Source organism: Panthera tigris, chromosome E1 (assembly GCF_018350195.1).
Source record: "Panthera tigris isolate Pti1 chromosome E1, P.tigris_Pti1_mat1.1, whole genome shotgun sequence".
Taxonomy (NCBI): Eukaryota; Metazoa; Chordata; class Mammalia; order Carnivora; family Felidae; genus Panthera; species Panthera tigris.
The window spans coordinates 5,692,298-5,713,047 of record NC_056673.1 but is presented as its reverse complement, the minus strand read 5'-3'; the positions used below and the strand labels follow the sequence as shown (position 1 = coordinate 5,713,047).

General features: G+C 48.4%; 1 protein-coding gene across 1 annotated transcript in view; it reads right to left on the bottom strand.

Annotated features, from left to right (window-relative positions):
- The window catches only part of DNAH9 (dynein axonemal heavy chain 9), a 332,476-nt gene that overhangs the window by 278,413 nt on the left and 33,313 nt on the right, over positions 1–20,750 (bottom strand). The window contains exons 10-15 of the mRNA XM_042967844.1: positions 20,439–20,553; positions 14,889–14,957; positions 13,449–13,575; positions 9,769–10,024; positions 8,099–8,340; positions 1,903–2,038 (exon numbers count right to left, since the gene is read on the bottom strand). Of these exons, the coding sequence (XP_042823778.1) occupies positions 1,903–2,038; positions 8,099–8,340; positions 9,769–10,024; positions 13,449–13,575; positions 14,889–14,957; positions 20,439–20,553 (945 nt within the window). The remainder of the gene's footprint in view (positions 1–1,902; positions 2,039–8,098; positions 8,341–9,768; positions 10,025–13,448; positions 13,576–14,888; positions 14,958–20,438; positions 20,554–20,750) is intronic.

Genomic DNA, 20,750 nt, shown 5'->3' with positions numbered 1-20,750 from the left:
GTCGGTTAAGCGTCCGACTTCGGCTCAGGTCACGATCTCGCGGTATGTGGGTTCGAGCCCCACGTCGGGCTCTGTGCTGACAGCTCGGAGCCTGGAGCCTGTTTCAGATTCTGTGTCTCCCTCTCTCTCTGACCCTCCCCTGTTCATGCTCTGTCTCTCTCTGTCTCAAAAATAAAAATAAACATTAAAAAAAAAAAAAACCAGATTGTCTCAGTACAGGTCAGTCACTTTGGGACTCAGGACGGGGAAGAGCATTTCTCAGTAGGGTGGGTAGCATCTAACCTGGGCAGGGTTTGCATTCTGAGAGGCGACAGGGAGTCCAGCCCAAGCCCTGGGAACGGTCCTGGTCTCACCAAGCACAAAAAGGTGGAAATGATAAAGGAAGCAGGGGAGACAGCCCAGGTCGGGAGAGCTAGACGGGCACGGGTCAAGTGTGGAGTCACTATGTTTAGGGACCATTTCTTATGCAGTGCCTATGGCAAGGGTGTTGGGGCATCTTCCCGGACCTTCTAGAGGACATGTGGTTGGTTCTCTATGGTGAGCACTGTCAGCGCTGCTCCCCAGAAGCCAGTTCTCTGGTCTCAGTGCCTGCGCTCTGTGCCCCACTGGCTACTCGCCCCCGGGATCCCCCCACCCCGCCACCCCAATCTTGCTGACTATACTGGAGGCTGTTTCCTGCTGCCTGATCTCCTTGATTTGGAGCTTCCTGCAACCCTGCAAACAAAGACTGTGCCGCTGACCTCAGTCACTCCACTTACCAAGACCACATGGGGTTTGCCTGTCTGAGCTACACCCAGCACCGAGCCTCGCTTCCCTCTGTATTCTCAGCCCAGGGGCCTGCACATGCCATCTTCTTTGGGCTGGCTATCTGGACACTGACCTTGACCTATCCATTTGACCTCTGGATTCTCTCCTTGGGTTGGACTTAATATCTTAAACTCTCATCTCACCTTTATCTTCTGGCTTCAACCTCTTCCCCTCGGTCTTTCCCTTTTGATTAATTCTTCAGGGTGATCCTTGCTAAGCTGCTCAGAAGCTATCAGGATATGAAGGGTTGGTCTTGTTTTTGTAAGTAGGCTTCATGCCCAGCGTAGAGCCCAATGCGGGCCCTGAACTCACCACCTCAAGATCGTGACCTGAGCTGAGATGGAGAGTTGGACACCCAAATGACTGAGCCACCCAGGCGTCCCAGAATGTGAAGGTTTAATTTAGCTTCTTCCTGAACCCTTCTGCCCTTTCCATCCCATGACTTCCTAGCCAATGTTGGCCCTGACTATATCCTCGACACTGTGCACCTTAACTCAGTTTTATCCATCAGAAATTCAAAGCAATTTTTAACCACTTCAGACGATGCCCATTACCCTTCTTAACATTCCTTTTCCTCCTGAAAGCGACCTCATCCCCAGCTGGTCTGACTCTTTTCACATAGAAACACTTCTGTTTCTTCCACTTAACCTGGCTGCAGCCTGTGTTCTCGAAAGGCCACAGAAAGAGAGTACATTAAGCTCGAAGGCACAAAATGTCCCCCTCCCAATACCATGAGGCAAGCCCAGACTCGAACCCACAACCCTGAGATCAAGAGTCACACACTTTCCCGACTAAGCCAGCCAGGCACCCCCTGAAGCTTTATTTGGATTGAATTGGCATTTATGGTTTTGCTTTTGCTAAGGGCTTCACTACCTGAGAGCCTGGTTTATCACCTGAGTTTTAAAGAGAGAGAAATCTTTTCTCTGGGAACAATTCAGAAACTCAATACCTTTGTGATTCTCCTGTGTGTAGCTCACAAAACATCCACAACATTTTGGGAAAAGTCACAAAGCACTCGATCACACTTCACTTTTGTTCAACAGGTGCCACTGTTATCTTTGCGGCAATAACACACATCCATAAGCCAGTACATACCGGTGTTTTCCAGAAGGTACTTGAGGGAGCACTCAATGGCAAGAAAAAATCCATCCAGCAACATATCATCTATGTACTTAACATAAGCCTTCCAGATATTAGAGGTTGGGTCCGCGGCAAACAGACCAAGGTTTTCCTACAAAATAAAGAAGAACGGATTGAAACCATGTTGAATAATATGGAAGGACTGGTCTAGTTCTCATTAATGGGAATGAAAACAACCTAGAGGGGGGAGAAAAGCATTCTCGTGAAAAGTCTGCTATCACACGGATGTTGAATCCATACTGTCTAATGGGTTTAATCGTTGATCGAAAGGATCACAAAGTTAATCCGTGAAGGGCAGATGGGGTCTCATCCTGTCCCTGAGGAAGGAGGAGGGGGCCCGGCCACTTTCCCAGGAAAGATGGGACGTAGGGTGTTGATTTATAAGTGCTGACGGGTACACCGTGGAGAAGCAATATCAAGACGGGAGTCAGGGCAGAGAGAAAAAGGGACGCTATGGAGAGAGGGCTTGGTGATTCAAGGCGTGTAAGAACTTTGGGGTTCAAGCAAGTAAAGCATTTCCTGGCGAGTCCTCAGAAATGAGCTGGAGGGGTTTGCTCAGGGCAGTTGGTATTAAAAGCAGCCGGCTGAGTGATTTAGAAAACGTACACACATCAAGGAATGCATGCGTGCTCTCTCCCTCCTCCCTGATCTGGTGGCGTGGGGCACACACATCCCACCTACCGCCATCATTTTCATCATTAAGCCTTCTGACATCGACTTTCTATTTATTGCACATCTTCAAAGAAAGTGGTAACTACTCTGAAGAGGTACGTTTTTTAGGCGACTCACGCCCCTTTACAAACATTTCCACGTATAAACCCCCTGAATTAAAAAAAAATCTCATAGCGGCGCCTGGGTGGCTCAGTGGGTTAAGCCTCTGACTCTTGATCTCTGCTCAGGTTCACGATCTCACCGTGGATGAGATCAGACCCCATACCCGGCTCTGCACTGGAAGTGTGGAGCCTGCTTGAGATCCCCTCTCACTCTTTCTCCACCCCTCCTCTGCTCGTGCTCTCTCCCAAAAATAAATTTAAAAACTCTCATTCTTTATTAAAATTTTTTTTAACGTTAAGTTTTGAGAGAGAAAGAACACAAGCAGGGGAGAGGCAGAGAGAGAGAGGGAGACACAGAATCCAAAGCAGGCTCCAGGCTCCGAGCTGCCAGCACAGAGCCTGACGCGGGGCTCAAACCCGTGTACTGCAAGATCATGACCTGAGCCGTCAGACGCTTAACCAACTGAGCCACCCAGGCGCCCCTCATAGATTCTTAAATGCAGAGAACAAACTGAGGATTGATGGAGAGACGTGGGTGGGGGATGGGCTAGATGGGCATTAAGGAGGGCATCTGTTGGGATGAGCCCTGGCTGTTGTATGTAAGTGATGCCTCACCGAATTCTACTCCTGAAACCAATGTTGCACTGTGTGTTAACTAACTAGAAGTTAAATAAAATATTGAAAAAAAAAAAAGTCTCACGATCCTGTCTTTACATGATAAAACTCTAAAATTTCCAAAATGCATTAACATACCCCTTTCCTTCCTACACAGGTAGAAGAGTTTCTGAATGATTTAAAGCCCAACATCACACAAATCACAACACAGTGACAATATAGAGTTGTTCTCGGGTATTAGTAAGCCTGTATGTCTGTTTGCTTCTTTATTGTGTAAAACATTCAGTTCTGACTGCTTTATACGGTTTTATCTCAACGTCATGCTCTCAGTATAGCTCTTCGTACCTTTCGACTCTTTACCTCAAATCTACTATGGTCGGGGGGGGGGGGGGGCAAAACTGTTGGAATTTCTGTGAACCAAGAAGAAACGGCTCCAGTTTCCGATTTTCTGGCCAAGACAGAGGGGTGAGATCAGACCTGTCCGTCCGTGACACAGATGCAGCTATGGCAGATGCAGCACAAGAAACCATTCTTGGGGGGCAATTAGATAACAGGAACATGGGGCTGTGCTCCTCGGGAGAAGGGAAATACACATACACACACACACACACACACACACACACACACACACACGGTGAGTTTCACAAACCACCTGGCTCCCGACCTAGAAGCACTTTCCCAACCATGGCATGGAGAAGTAGACCACAGTGACAGCGTCCTTCCTGATGGGCAGAAGACCACCCAGCAGTTGGGGCTTGGGGCTCCTGAGATTGCCGAATCTTCTGGAGTCTCTGGGTGGTAAGCTGCACATCCTCAGGGCCAGACTCTGCGAGGCCTGGGGGAGAACAGTTGCCAGGGTGCCGTGAAGCTGCATGGAGACTGTGTGGGCCTGCGGTAATGTATGTGGGAATATCTGGTAATATATCTGGAAAATATCTGTGTGCCTTCGGACATAAATGAGGACATCTTACAGATAGCCCAGGCACATTCTGCTGGGCCCCCAGCAACGCCATGCTTGGGGGTTAGAGCTGCTTTGTCCTAGAGTCAGGCCCCCTCAGACCCACCCTCACAAAGCTTAAAACCGAGCCTCGGCAGGACCAGCTGACCCACCGGTAAGTTAACTGCCTCCCAAGGCAAAACACGAACCCTTTAAGGGGACTGACACTCAGATCCTAAAGTGGCATCCAACATGACTAAGATATAATAAGAAAACATCACTAGACACGCCAAGCAGCAGGAGAGTGTGACGTTTAACCGAGAGAGGAAATAATCACCAACAACATACTCAGCAAATAGCCGCCATACCAATCTGGGGATGCCTGTTCCTAAGACTTGTTTCATGGAGACAAAAAGGAACTTCTGTCACATTAAAAACAAAAACAGACGCAGAAAATAAAACGGATGTTGGAATCAGGAGACAAGCATGGCATAATTTGATTAGAAACTCAAATTTGGGGCACTTGGGTGGCTCAGTGGGTTAAGCAGCCGACTTTGTTTGGCTCCGGTCACGATCTCACGGTTCATGAGTTCGAGCCCTGCCTCGGGCTCTGTGCTGATGGCTCAGAGCCTGGAGCCTGCTTCAGATTCTGTGTCTCCCTCTCTCTCTGCCCCTCCCCGCTCATGCTCCATGTCTCTCTCTGTCAAAAATAAATAAAACATTTAAAAAATTTTTTCTTAATTAAAAAGAGAAAAAAGAAACTCCTCCAATTTAATGAAAAACAGGTTCAATAAGCCACATACTCCAAGCTGGGTGAACAGAAAGTAAACCTATTTAGGCACATTGTAGTGAGGCAGAAAAAAGAAATCCAAGGATTTTTTAAAAAAGAATCTAGGGGCGCCTGGGTGGCTCAGTCGGTTAAGCGTCCGACTTCAGCTCAGGTCACGATCTCGCGGTCCGTGAGTTCGAGCCCCGCGTCGAGCTCTGGGCTGACGGCTCAGAGCCTGGAGCCTGCTTCCGATTCTGTGCCTCCCTCTGTCTCTGCCCCTCCCCCGTTCATGCTCTGTCTCTTTCTGTCTCAAAAATAAATAAAATGTTAAAAATTTTTTTTTAAATAAATAAATAAATAAAAATAAAAAAGAATCTATTAAAAGAAGCCTGGGAGAAACAATACACTGCATATCCAGGAGCAAAGATACCAATTGCAGCTGGCTTCGCATCAGAAACATCGGAGGGGAGGAGACAAGGAAATAACTTGTGGAGGGAAAATAAAACCATCTACGCAGAATTCTAGATCTAATGAAACTATCCGCCAAAACCAGAAGTGACACAAGGACATCTCAGATAAACAAAAAACTGAGAGAATGGGTCGTTAGCAGAGTGGAACTACAAGAAAAACTGAACGGAGTTCTTCAGGCTGCAGAGAAATGACTCCAGGTGGCAAGTCAGTTTTACAGAAAAGGGGAAAAAAATAAGTCTGGAAATGGCGAGTCTGTGGGTGGATCTAAAATACCAGAAGTATTTTTTTCTTGAGTTTTTTTTTTAACGTTTATTCATTTTTGAGAGATGGAGACAGACAGAGTATGAGTGGGGGAAGGGCAGAGAGAGAGGGAGACACAGAATCGGAAGCGGGCTCCAGGCTCCGAGCTGTCAGCACAGAGCCCGACGCGGGGCTCGAACCCACGCACCGTGAGATCATGACCTGAGCCGAAGTTGGACGCTTCACCGACTGAGCCACCCAGGAGTCCCTTTTCTTGAGTTTTTAAGGCAAAAATATAGAATACTCTACAAGGCCTGGGATTTAGTGTGGGATTTGTTACACACACACACACACACACACACGCACACACCAACAGTACCAAAGATGAACGGGGGTGTTTGAATTGAACCATACTGTGGCTACGTTCCTATATTTCATGGGAAAACAATCACTGATTGTAATTAGAGACCTATAACCCACAACAACCATTGCAAATGTAATGCAATGACAGTACCGTTAAAGTAAAAGATGGGATACCCACTGAGAAATCAGAATAGGATATTTTTAAAAATAGAGAATAACAGGGGCGCCTGGGTGGCTCAGTCAGCTGAGTGTCTGACCTCAGCTCAGGTCACGATCTCGCGGTTTGTGAGTTCGAGCCCCACGTCGGGCTCTGTGCTGACAGCTCGGAGCCTGGAGCCTGCTTCGGATTCTGTGTCTCCTCCTCTCTCTGCCCCTCCCATGCTCATGCTCTGTCTCTATCTCTCAATAATAAATAAACGTTAAGTAAAAAAAAAATAGCGAATAACAAGAAGGAAGGAACAGAGGAGCAGAACAACACAACAGAGATGAAGCAAACAGGAAATAGCAAGATGGTAGGGCTAAATCCAAGCACACTCATAATTACACTAACCGTAATAGTCTAAACATCCCAGTTAATAGGCAGAGTTGTTAGGAAAGTAAGTTTCTACTATACCGTCTATAAGAGAAGGAATCAGAAAGTCATGATATTATAAATGTGTCTGTATTAAAACAGCATCACAAACTTGATGAAAACTTGGACCGCACTAAAGGGTTAGTCAAATCACCCAAAGTCACAGGCGGAGATGTTAACACGGCCCTTTCGGTAATTGGTAGAACACACAGACAAGAAATGCTGAAACCATACAGAGGATCTGAACAACAGTATCAACCACTTTAAACTTTAACGGAGATTCATAGAGCACTACACCCAACAACGGAAGAATGAAGGCACTGTCAAGTGTACAAGCAATGTGCAATAAGATGGGACAGTATTCTAGGTCATGGAACAAGTTTTGGCGAATTCCAAATGATTTGGATCTTACAGAGTACTTTCTCTGGCCACAACTGGACTGAACTCAAGGTCGATTTCATTAAGCTATCCAGAGAAGCCCTGAACATATGGAAATGAAACAGTGTGCTTCCAAATGACCATTAAACAATGAGTCACAAGCAGAAAAATTTAAGAGTGAATGACAATGCAAATGAGGCACATGAAATTTGTGGAATGCAACTAAAGTACAGCTAAGAGAGAAAATCACATCAAATGCTTGTATCAGAAAAGAAGAAAGGCTTAGAATCAATACCCTAAGTTTCTGCCCTTGGCGGGTAGGGGGAGAATGAAAAGGGGAGAACAACCTCAAATTAAGGAAAGAAAGGATAAAGCACAAAGAACAGAAATTAATGAACTAGAGGGGCGCCTCAGTGGCTCAGTTGGTTAAGCGTCCAACTATTGATTTTGGCTCAGGTCACGATCTCGCAGTTTGTGAGTTCGAGCCCTGAGTCGGGCTCCGAGCTGACAGTGCAGAGCCTGCTTGGGATCCCCTTTCCACCCCCTCTCTACCCCTCCCCTGATCGTGCTCTCTCTCTCGCTCTCTCAAAATAAAGAAATAAAACTTAAAAACAAAGAAATTAATGAATTAGAAAACAGATAAACAAAATTAACAGAGTCAAAGTACAGCATGTTACTGTGATTCAAACCACAGCTAATCAAAAATAGCAACTGTGATCCATTACGGACTCTAGGGTTCTGTACTTGGCATCTCCTTCCATGTCCTCGGGGTTTGGCGTGGGACTTAGGTCATGCGGTGACACCGTTACGACAGTATTAATTTTGACACACTGGTACCAGAATGTGACTTTTCTCTCTACCGATCTGTTAGCTTTAGTTCTCTCGCTCGCACTATAAACTTCTACCCTGAATGCAGAAGTCACGGGATCTGTTGAGCGTTCTAATTTTCAAATCACTTACTGCATCCAAACACTTCCTGATGCTTTCCCTCTGCGAGTGGTAGGTGCATCCGACAGGCTACACCTCGTTATTACCTGAACGAGGGCATGAATCTTAAGTCCAGATTCTTTGATGAGATCGTAGTATCTTTCCATCCGGTTGCGCTGGTCATCCATGGAAAGGAGACATTCCTTTTTTCCATCTTTTCTCTTAAATATCGGAGACACCCATGTTTTCATGATGTTTTGAATCTCTTCCACATTGTCTTGGGCTTTCTGAATCCTTTGTTCGAGATCATGAACGCTGTTGGTGATTTGAATGACATAATCCCAAATGCCTGCTCCCCAAAAGAAATACATTTAATTGAAAGAGTTAAAGGTCTAGTCGCTACAGAAGGTACGGATTTAATATCTGTAGGTTTCAAAAGGCTTTCTTGCACAAGCTATTTTGTTAGCACCAGAGTCTTTTTCTTCCTGGTTGTGTTGAAAAGCCAGTGCTTACCATCACCCTGCTTACGGAGGAAAAGAAACGAGGAGGTAATGCTTACCAACCAAGTGCACAGAAATCGTCATAGTTGCTGGGGCACACCAGTGCACCATCGTGATTGTATTTGGGTTATGGACCTTCTGAAAAGCACTTTCGCCTCATTAAATGTTGAAAACAGGGGCGCCTGGGTGGCTCAGTCGGTTAAGCGTCCGACTTCGGCTCAGGTCATGATCTCACGGTCCGTGAGTTCGAGCCCCGTGTCGGACTCTGTGCTGACAGCTCAGAGCCTGGAGCCTGCTTCCGATTCTGTGTCTCCCTCTGTCTCTGACCCTCCCCCATTCATGCTCTGTCTCTCTCTGTCTCAAAAATAAACATTAAAAAAAAAATTAAAAAAAAAACGTTGAAAACATTGCTCCCTCTTGCATATAAAATAAAGTTCTAATTCGTTTAATATGGCATTCCAAGACTTCTGTGAGTTGATGGTGACCTCCTTTGCAAACATGAACTCTTTCGAGGACTCTAATGAGAATTAGTCTCCCTCCCTGTGATTTGGCACACTTTATTTTTAACTCTGTGAAGGCTTTTTATCATAGCCTGTCTTGGGTGATTTATGGTTGTACATATGTCTGTTGGTCCCACTAAACGTGAGTTCTTTGAGGGTAGGAGCCACGTCCCATATACCTCATATTCCAAGTGCCATTGAGGTCCCTTACATAGTACCCTGCAAAAGTTAATCCATCAATGAAAGTGCTGAATTGGAAGAAACACAAGAAATAAATCATGGTACCCTCACTTAAGATGTCTACAATCTAGGGGTGCTTGGCTGGCTCAGTCGGTGGGACATGGGACTCTTGATCTCAAGGTCATGAGTTTGAGCCCCGTGTTGGGGGTAAAGATTATTTAATAAATAAAAAAAAGTTTTAAAAAAAGGTGTCTATATTTCAGTGAGAAAAATTAAGTGACAGTGATGATATAAGAAAAGCCCTCGTTCACGGAGTGCCCAATATATGTTGGAGACCTCAGGGTATGTCACGCAAACCCTGAGCCTCCCCAAACGTGTGGCGGCAACATCTTCTCAGTCTACCAATCCTATCCGAAGAGAAGGAAGACAAGGAATACTAGCCCTTCTGGCCTTCTCTGCTTTGGATACATGTCTCAGAGGCTAGGCTTGAGTTTCAAGCACAAATCCGGTTACTGGGGGAGTCATTCGAGTTCTACCAACTTTATCAGGATCCTGACCCCCAACCCCCTCCCCAGATTCCAGGCAGTGCCCTGCTACCTTCCGTTTTCCAGTTCAGAGTCTCTTCTGCAGCTTTCAGGCAGAGATCGATATTCCCCAGCTCTTTCTCCAGTAACGGCAATTCCACGTCTACGAGAGTTTTCATAATCCTGTTGTACCAATTCGCCATCACTTCCAACTTCGCCACGAGCTGCCGATAGAATTCCCTGGAGGAGAACATGGCTGCTGCTGTCTCAGGAACATGTCGCATCTGCCTCGATTCAAGATAACTCATTTCCTTCAGCACTGAAGTCAGCTGGAGAAGCAAATCGGCATTAAAGTGGTTACAGCCCCATGGCAGTAAAGGGTGGCAATCATCAGTCAAGGACTAGAAAACCCCAGGGGCCCAAAGACCTTCGTAACGGGTCCCCTCGTAACGTTTGCTCCTACCTGCTCCTTCCATCTAGAGAAGGGGAACCGAGTTTTGAAATTGAGAAAGCAGACGCAGCAAGGCTTACCAAGTCCGTTAAGTCCGTCAATCCCAAAGAGTAACAAAAACAACGCTGGACAGATTACCCTGATGCTTTCGGGCACATGGCTGATGCAGTGACGGGCTCACCCCAATGAGGTCACGCACACACAGACACGGACAGAACTGAGAGGAGATGCTATTGTACGAGTTTAATTGTTAAATGGAACTGTTGGAAACAGCCCTTCGTTTCTGTGAGCCTGTGCCGGCACGCCTTTGTGTCACTCAGGCCTCTCTGAATGTCTGTGGGCACGGAGTTCAGTGGAACTGAACGGTGAGAGGCGAAGCAGACGTGGGCCAATGGAAAAAGAGACCTCTGGCTGGGTTGCTAGGTATTGGGGTCTTCGCTATTTATTGTGTTTACCTCTGAACCCACGAGGACAGATGTGTATTAGTGTGGGCAACAAAACACCCCAGAGATACTTCCCACCCGCCTCCCACTCCCCTCCCCTTTGCATGGAGACACCTGGGCTCCCAGCTCTCCTCGCAGTGGCTCTGGGTCAGTGCTCCGCTGCGGCCCAGTCAACCCTACTCAGGATGAAGGCAAATGCTAACCATCTGGTGGGGAAATGGCTTCAGTCTCCTACTTTGTTTGAAATAAGCTCAAGACGGATATTAAAAATTTCAGTGTAAAAACTGAAAACAGAAAATTAAAACATCAGGGCTACTTATATAATACTGAGGTGGAGAAGGCCCTTCCAAACATACAACCGGAAAATAAAATATAAAAGGTTGCAGGCATTAAATATCGTTCACGTAATAAAACGGCACATTTCAACAGGTCTGAAACACATGCAATGGATTTCTTAATATGCGACAAATATTTCCCAAATATTCTAACAAATTCACAGGAAAAGACGGCACTTCCACTCCGAAGTGGGCAAGAGACATGAACAAGTGATTTGTAGAAGAACTATGACCGGCCAATGAACAGATGAGAAGGTTCTACTTTACTAGTGGCCAAATACAAATTAAAACAACGTTGAGATACTATATATATATCTATATATATATAGATATAGATATAGATATACACACACACACACACAATACTATATATATATATATACACACACACACACAAAATAAATACAAATTAAAACAATGTTGAGATACTATATATATATATATATATATATATTTTTTTTTTTTTTTTTTTTTTTTTTTTGTTCGACAGGCTGGGGGTGATTTGAAGAAATGGATATCTTCCTCGAAGAGATATGACCGAGTTCCATCTTCCTGAAGAACCAATTGATGATGTAGATGTGAATCCTCACAATGTGAACACCCTTTACCCCATTTCCAGGCCTTTATCCCACATAAATCATCGAGGACGGACACAACAATAACTAAGGATGTTTCCTGTAGCTTTATTTATACTGTATTTTATTTCTTTCCAACATGCTTCAACGTTAAGATTCTCTATTATTTCATTTCCAACCAGGGAAGAAAAATGCGGTTAAACTATAAACACGTGCCATTTTCAGAGATGCGAAGATGTAACAAAAAAAGAAAAAGTGCATCTTTCGATCAGTGAAATACAGATTGATAAAACGAGAAAATAATTTCAATATCCAATAATAGGGCATTTAAAACACTTTAAATAATTTGCAAAAGAATTTTTTTTCTGGCCCCAGAGGGGCAGATCTGATCATGTCCCTCTAGAATGATACATGTGTTACTGTTCATTCTTACTAGCACGGCCACTGTCATGTTGCTCGAAGCTGGAAACGGGGACACATACAGCTCCTCTTTGACTTGTGTTTGGTCGTCTCCCCTTAACTCACTTTATAATTCAGGTATTCCCTCTCCCCCTTTCTTCTCTCTTTCACTCTCCCCTCTTTCCTTCTACCACCTACGAACACTTCGAAAGTGCCTACTATGTGCTGCACATTGGGAGAGAGAAAGAGTCCTTGCTCTGGAGTATACAGAGGAGGAGTATACTGTCCCGTATACTCAAAACTGTCTCGTCCTGAGGGCTTCATTCCTACAATTATAACCTCTGGACTGTGGCTTCGTGGGTAACCCAGACCCTCCTCTGTTTGGGCATTTAACAATCAACATTGCTCACGGTGAATGCCGATAAAATTATGCCAAGGAGTTAAATGAGTCAAACGACAGGCTTATGTGCTACCAAAGTGAAGAAATGGACCCTCCAACCCCCTTTGTTGACTCTGATCACCGTCGGAGTCGATGTTCTACTTAAACTGTAATTTTCTCAAAAGACACTCACATGCTATCAGCTTAGTTTCCGGCTCTCTCTACCTCAAGAGCACGTCATTGACACAGAAGTCGGTGACTGCGTTTAGCTCAGCGTGGCCTATACTTTTAAGTTGTTTTTGTTTTTTTTTTTTTTCTGATATACTTCCTGATATGGGCTGGCTTTTGGTTATCACGTTCTCTGGCATGAAGTTTTCCACATTGCTACAGCCCACAGTGGTCTTCAACTCTTCTGATCGCCTAGAGCAGGGCCTCTCAATCTCAGCACCCCTGACACTTTCAGACAAAAACTCCTGCTTGTGGGGTGGGGTGCCGTCCTGAGTGTCGTGGGAAGTTTAGCTGCATCCTTAAGAATCTGCTCACCCTACACCATTGGCACCCAGTTCATGACGGACAACCCAAAATATCTCCAAGGGGACTAAATTGCCCCAGGTGAGAACCAGTAATCTAGAGTCTTATTTCCAAAGCTACTCCAAGGAGATTTATCACATATAATCTAATAAAGGTAGACTTTTGCATGTTGAGGTCCTAGCTCCCAACTAGCTGGTGGGTTCCTTGAGGGCAGGCGTAGCAATACCTGTTACCTATTTAAATACTTTCTTGAATTCCGGATGGTGCATACCTAGAATAGGATATGTAAACTTCTGGATGAATTTATCTTGGACGCAATTGCCGTTCTAACTTTGTATGTGGAGTCGAGTTCATAACAAAGCTGTTATCACCCAACTATGAAAGTTTAAAACATATTCTGCTGTATTTTCTGTTGTGCAAAATTGACACAAATGTATTGACCAACCACGGAGAAAAATGGGGACACTGGACAACGTGAGGAAACAACGCACCGCGGGATTCATCCCGAAAGGGAGATCCGGGGTGGAAATTCCCTCGGGCAGCTTCTGCAATTTCTTATAAAACGCCTCTGTTGCCTTTGAAATCAGCAGAGTTAAAGGAGTCTCTTCAGGCACCCACAAGGAAATTCCTGCTGCCTTACCTGTGGGTTAAAGTTGACGGCAATCTGCTTCGTCTCTGGGTCACGTTTCAGAAGTGGCTGGGAAAGATTGTACTGTGACTTCTCTGACACGGTCTGACGCCAGTCTTCATAAAGTCTCGTCTCGTACCTGAGAGGACCAGAGACAACAGTCACCTCTGAAGCACCCTCCCAGCGCCTGGCAATGACCCGCTGAAGACAGAGATCTACTAATGTGTGTATGACCTAGATATCTACATAGGTACATGTGCACGTCTATAACAAAAACTGAAGGTACCGTCAGTAAAATGCCTGGCTACGTTCTTAGGTCAAAGTCATTGACTCGGCTTTCAAAAGGTAACACAGCTGAAATGAGAACCCGGTCGAGAGGCTCCATGCAATCTTTAGAGGAGATAAAGGGAGTTGTGATTAGTCTCATTAACCACGGGAAGAAGTTATTGGGCAAGATTTGCTCTCACAGTAATCTTCATGCCGCTCAGCCGTTACCCGATGACTGAAAACGTGATGAATAAACACCCCACGGTAAATGGAGCGAAGGCCCTGGACCACGGGTAAACACGGAAAATACAGAAGAACAATCCTGGAGAGATGTACCGGGCATCGGGCATCTAGTGGCGGGGATGAGAGTGTGATAAGGAGAATGCCAGGAAGGCTGCACGGAAGAGGGGCTGAGGCGAGGCTTGACGGAGTCTCAAAGGAGGAGTACAGGTAGGAGAGTGAAAGGGAAATGGATGTCCCCCAGCAGAAGCATCAGCACCACCACAGGGCAGAGAAGAGACACATGGAGTGTGATCTTGGAACGGCTGAGGCCGGAGGGGGGAAGGGACGAGGCTGGAGAGGGAGGCAAAGGCCACAGCGAGGGCTTTTCGGGTCACGTGAAAGTGACAAGAGCCAGTGGGAGGCGCTGAAGGGCTCCCCAGCCCGGGCATGCGGTGACATCACCGGATTGGCTGAGACTGCGGGCATCACGGCCTGAACCACAAGACTTAACCGCAGCTTTAGAGCAGGAACTAAGAGTCCGTGTGAATTGTCATTCTTCTGTTTTCTCCGTAAGAGGACGCAGGAAGTACTTTTAAAACTTATTTTCTCTTTGCGTAGCACAAACCGTTGCTTTCTGCTTCGCGAGCGGCTGCTGTGACTTCCCGGGACACCGATCTCCAGGTGTCCCGAGGAGCGCCCTACTTCCTCCGGCTCCGCCAAGTTCACGCTCCCAACCCAACTACCCTGGAAAGCGTCTGTTCCTAGAACAGAGCCGCATTCCCCAGAGACCCAGAAGCGCTGGACTCACAGACACCGTGGTTTACATCCTACAACAGTGACATTGCACAGCCACTGAGGAATCTACGTGAAACCGGTAACCACAGAAGGCATCACGGGGGCGGGGAGGGGGGCCGGGGGTGGCTATGCCATTTGCAGAACAATACGATGCCAGAAGCCGCTTACTTGTCGAGCAGTGAGAGCATATCTTCATATTTTTGTGTCATTTGCTTTCCTTCGGCAGATTCCAGGCAACTATCCACACAAAAGAGGGGGGGAAATGGCATCGATTTAGAGGTCAAAATAATAATCGAAGTAACAAACTGCACCTGTTCCCCGCGTCCTTCTCGCCAGTGTCGTCCACCGGCCACTAGAGGGCATCTGCACTTCCTGAAATGCAGGCCGACCCCCAGGTGACAGGGACAGTGAACACAGCACCTGAACCCCACCCCACCCCCCACGCTGGGCTCCACCAACCCCCTCTCCTAGCCCAGCCAGTCATGCATGGGCAAGTAAAGTCCTTCCAAAATCTGAATTAAAACGGAAATTGAGACGAAAGGAACATTCTAGGTGCTACAGTTTTCTGTATTTAAGGAAAAAAACTACATAATGTTACGCATTATAACATAATAAAACTACACAACATCAAATATAAAAACAATATTGAAAACTTTTTAAATGTTTGTTTAATTTTGAGAGAGAGAGAGAGAGAGAGCGCATGAGCAAGGGAGGGGTAGAGAGAGAGAGAGAGCAGGAGACAGAATCAGAAGCCAGCTCCAGGCTCTGAGCTGTCAGCACAGAGCCTGACGTGGGGCTCGAACTCACAGACCTTGAGATCATGACCTGAGCTGACATCAGATGCTTAACTGACGGAGCCACCTAGGCACCCCCAAAACAATATTTTGTATATATTTGTATAAAGTGACATCTGATGTGTGTGTGTATATATATATGTATACATGTATACATGTACATATGTATACATGTACATATGTACATATGTATACATGTACATATGTATACATGTACATATGTATACATGTAACACACATGTGTATATGTAACACACATGTATATGTAACACACGTGTATATGTCTCCTCTGAAATCCTTCTAGGACATGTGATGACAAAACCTCCTACCCATTACTCACTGACACGTTGATGCAAGTTTCCCCTCCCACCTCTTATGCCCCCCCTACGTGAACGCACACGTGAACACAGAGGCTTCCGCAGGGATGCTGGGGGCCACATGGCATGTAAGCAGGGTCCGGCTGGAGGCACCGTTACCCACACTGTCGCCCGGTTGTGACGTTCCTTTGCAACACGAAATGAGAGTCCAGCCTCTGGGAACATCGGCGAAGTGTCTGTAATTTTCAGACACCTTCACGCTGACTGTGTGGGAGCGTCTGTTTTTGTTCGTTCTCCCGGCTGATTGCAAAGATTTTTAAAAACCCATTTGCTCCTTAACCCAACACAAGGGTTCTCCACCAGATATCCTGAGCTCTCAGGATAAGCCCTCGTGCCTGCAGAGAAAGCACTGGATTTCCTGGCGTTTTATTCCCAGTCCTTAGTCCCCGTTCCCGGTGAAGGAGCAGGTGTGGCTGGGGAGGCAGCAAGGAGGCGAGAGAAGGGCTTTGGACCAGGTGGGCTGGCTCCCCCCAGCTCTCGCCTCCCGAGCCGTGGGATTTCTGGAAGCCTCAAGACGCCGGATCCCAGTTTTGTTTCTGGAGAAGAGTGAGGCCAGAGGGGAGAAGGGTCTCTCACACTGGGGGCCCGTGCCAGTCGCCTGGAAGTTTCAGGAGCCACAGGAATAATTGCAAACTCCCTGTGTGTTCTCCTTCCCTTAGTGGTGAGGAATGGAAAACGTTCTTTATAGCCAATTCATACAGGTAGTTGACCCCTAAACAACGTGGGAGTGAGGGACGCCAACCCCCACGCAGGCAAAAATCCGCATATAACTTTGGACTCCCTAAAAACTTAACTATTAACAGCTACTCTTGCCTGGAAGCCTTACAGATACCCCAAACTGTCCATGAACACGTACGTTTTACATTACATACGTTATACGTTGTATTCTGGCAATAAAGGAAACTAGAGAGAAGATGGTAAGAAAATCACAAGGGAGAACACCATACAAACTCGGTCTGGGCAGTGCGCCCAGTAGCCCCTGGGTCTGTCTCTGGCCTCAACACCTTGTGCAAGGAACAGACCCAGTGCCAACCCTTCTTCCGGTCTCCCGGCACCCTCCTACCTCTTTCCCCGTTGAAATCTTTGGAATCATCCTGTCAGCCATGCCCTGCCTCCGGGACCAGCCAACAGCATCTACTGGGCTTAGCTCCTTGTTGCTGACCAACCACGAGCTCCCAGATTCGTCAGAATCATTCCACCGCTGTGGAGGCCACCGTCAACTGCCTGATCAACCTGCACCTGCACGCCTCCTACACCTGTCTCTCCGGGCTTCTACCTGGATGCACTGATGCGGCTCCGGAGGGCTGGGCCACTTCTCCTCCCAGTTGGCAGAGAAGCGTGAGGGTGTCCAGTGTCTCTCGAAGTCACAAACCCAGCGGAGCTGATGCGCCTGTTCGAGAAGGCGCAGAAGCCATCCCGAGATGGGAGAGGTGAAGCCTGCCACGCCACGGAAGCTTCCACGCTTCTGGATGAGAAGCTGAACCGGGTCCTTCTGGATCCGCTTGCCCTGGGTCGCACGAGCACAGACCCCACCTCTGGGAATCCCGAGAACCACGTCCCAGAGGGGCAGGTGAAACTCCTCAAGAAGACGGTAACCAGCTGGCCCACCTCCGCAGGCTGGCCTGGCCGCCCCCAGGCTGGGCTAGGCGGGTAGCTCCTCCCCTTGTCAAACACAAGAAGGGGACCCTGCACCTCCTTTCTGCGCAGCCTGCTCGCGTTGAGGTTTCAGCCTGAACTTACTTTTCCCTGCAGACTCTAGGCAGCTTTTAACCACCCCGGACCAAATGGAAACAATAAAACTTCTTGTAGTAAAAGAAAAGAAAAAGGAAAAAAAAACCTGCATGTAAATGGAGCCGCCCAGTTCAAACCCACGTTGTTCAAAGGTCAGCTGTATATAACAGAGCAAGGTGCTGCAAATATAAGTTCATTTTTAAACAAAGGTGAATTTTCAGGGGGGACCACAGAGGACACCTTGGGTGCCGTTCAGATCCCCTCTCCAGGCCCAGGCCCTCTTACCACCCTCCCATCCCCCCTGGGCTAGACACATTGGCTGCCGATGAAACACAGCTGCCTGCCTCTTGGGGGAACAGCTGCGGCCAGAGAGCCCCTCGCCCAAGGTCATGCCCCTCCCCTCCGACAGCCCACATCCACGTGCACGTTTGAGAAGATGGGGCTCAGAGGTACCCTGGGCCACGCTGCCTGTGGCTGGGGGCTTCCCGGGAAGAGTGCTGGGCCAGGGTCTCAAGACCCCAGACTGTTCCAGTTCTTTCTGGGATCTCTCCCTGGGACTGTGGTGAGCCTGTCACCTCATTTCCGTTTTCCTCCCTTTCTTCATCTGCAAAACAAAGAGCTCGGCTAGCTCAGACCAGATCAGATGTTGCCAACGGATCGCCTGCAGGGCAGACCTGACCCCCTGTTTATCGGATGGGTGTGGAGTTTGAGAGCAGGTGGTAACTCTGAAGTTGGGCGTTTTACAGACACGCCGCGATTTTCAGCTCTTGTCTGCGTGGGGGGAGCGCTCTTACGGAGTCAGCTTTTACACTGGGCAGCGCTGGATGGGGTGCTGGTGACCCACTTGTGGGACCCCAGCCTGGCCGGTCTTCCGTTTTTCTTCCCCGGCCCCTGAAAGCGTTCAGTCCTGCCACCTGCACCAGAGGGTCGCCGGCGTCCTACCCGATGCCAAAAACACCTGGGAGGCCAGGGTCTCAACGCTTGGTTGCCGTTTTGTTTGCCAAAGCTGAGTGCCCTCAACGGAGACTCTTTAGAAAGAGGGGTCAGAGAAAGACCGCCCTTTCCCGAAGCATCCTGAACGTGATACCGCAAAACAGTTCTCTCGCTTCTTGCAGCTGAGATGCCTCTAGGTAGCCCAGCTTCCAGATTGTGGAAACCGGTGGTTTCCAAACCTGGTCAACCATCAGAATCACGGGGCGGGGGGAGCTTGCCAAGGAAGCAATTCATAGGCCCCATCCCGCTTCGCGATTCGGATTCAGCAGTGGGAGGTGAGGCCTGGGAAGCTGCATGTAACAAGAGCCCCAGGTATCTAACAGGCGAAGACTTTACAGCACGCTTTAGACACTGGGCTTCTCTATTTTCCAGCAGCCTCAGTAGCCAGGAGACGCTGTGTTAGAGGAGACTGGTGGGAAAGCCCCAAAGAGCCGGAAAACCCGGACTCCTTTGCCTCTAGAAAGGACCCTCGGGGCACGTGGGTGGCTCAGTAGGTTAAGCGTCCGGCTCAGGTCGTGATCCCACGGTGAGTTGGCGTGTGGGGCTCTGGGCTGACAGCTCAGAGTCCGGAACCTGCTTCAGGGTCTGTGTCTCCCTGTCGCTCTCTGTCTCTCTCAAAAATAAACATTAAAGAAAAGAAATCAATCTGATGGAGCAAAAAAGAGGCCGCCTGTCATCCAGGAAGCCTCATTTTGCACCAACTGTCCCCTAATGAGTCCAAATGTATCAATCTCGTTACTGCATGTTTCTGTTCCCTCCCACACCAAAATTCACATGTTGAAATCCTACCCTCCATGTGATGGCATTAGGAGGCAGGGCCTTTCGGGAGTGATTAGGCCATGAGGGTGGAGCCTCATGGAGGGGTGGAGCCTCATGAAGGGGGTGGAGCCTCATGAAGGGGTGGAGCCTCGTGAAGGGGGTGGTCTCATGAAGGGGTGGAGCCTTCTTAAGGGGGTGGAGCCTTCTTAAGGGGTGGAGCCTCGCGGCGGGGGTGGGCCTCACGAAGAGGTGGAGCCTCATGGAGGCATGGAGCCTCGTGAAGGGGGTGGAGCCCGGTGAAGAGGTGGAGCCTTGTGAAGGGGGCGGAGTCTCATGAAGGGGGTGGAGCCTCATGTAGGCAGTGGAGCCCCGTGAAGAGGTGGAGCCTCATGAAGGGGTGGAGCCTTCTTAAGGGGTGGAGCCTCATGAAGGGGAGGGGCCTTGCAAAGGGGGTGGAGCCTCCTGAAGGCCATGGGGGGGGTCTCGTGAAGGGGGTGGAGCCTCGTGTAGGCGGTGGAGCCTCATGAAGGGGGTGGAGACTCATGAAGTGGTGGAGTCTCGTGAAGGGGGTGAAGCCTCATGTAGGCAGTGGAGCCTCATGAAGGGGTGGTGCCTCATGAAGGGGGTGGAGCCCTGTGAAGGGGTGGAGCCTCATGGTGGGGGTGGGGCCTCGTGAAGGGGTGGAGCCTCATTAAGGAATTAGTGTCCTATTAAAAAGAGGCTCCATGGAGGTCCCTTGTCCCACCTGCCATGTGGACACAGTGAGGGGACAGCCATCTGTGAACCAGGGGTGTGCCTCACCACACACCAAATCTGCCGGCACCGTGATCTTGGACTTGCCAGCCTCCAGAGGTGTGAGAAGTGCCTCTGGTGTTTATAGGCCACCAGATCTGTGGCATTCTGTACAACAGCCCAAACGGACTTAAGATGCTGGTCTACTGCTGAAAAGGGAAAGAAATGAAGGTGATTTTCATGCCTTAGGGAAGTGAGCTGCATTTCTGCAAAAATCCAGAGCGGGAGCTGAAGCCTAAAACGCACCCGCCTTTGGGGAGTCGGTTACTCACGGATGTGCGATGCGTCTGAAGCTGGCGAAGGGGCCCTGGATACGCTGCCGCAGCTCCTGTGCCCAGCGGAGACCCCCGGCCACGGTGGGCATGTTCTTGTGCACGGCGGCGAACCCTGGGGACACGGCACAGGCAGACTGAAGGAGGCCCGCCCCCGGCCCCACTCTGCCCAGGAATACCCGCCCCCCGCCCCTACTTTTTGCCTCAGTACCTCCACCTGCTAAAGTCACCCTGTGCCCACACTGAGATGGGGGTGGGTCCCGGGAGATCGGCCTGTAGGCTAAGGAGTGAGGAGGGGCCTGGGGGAGAACA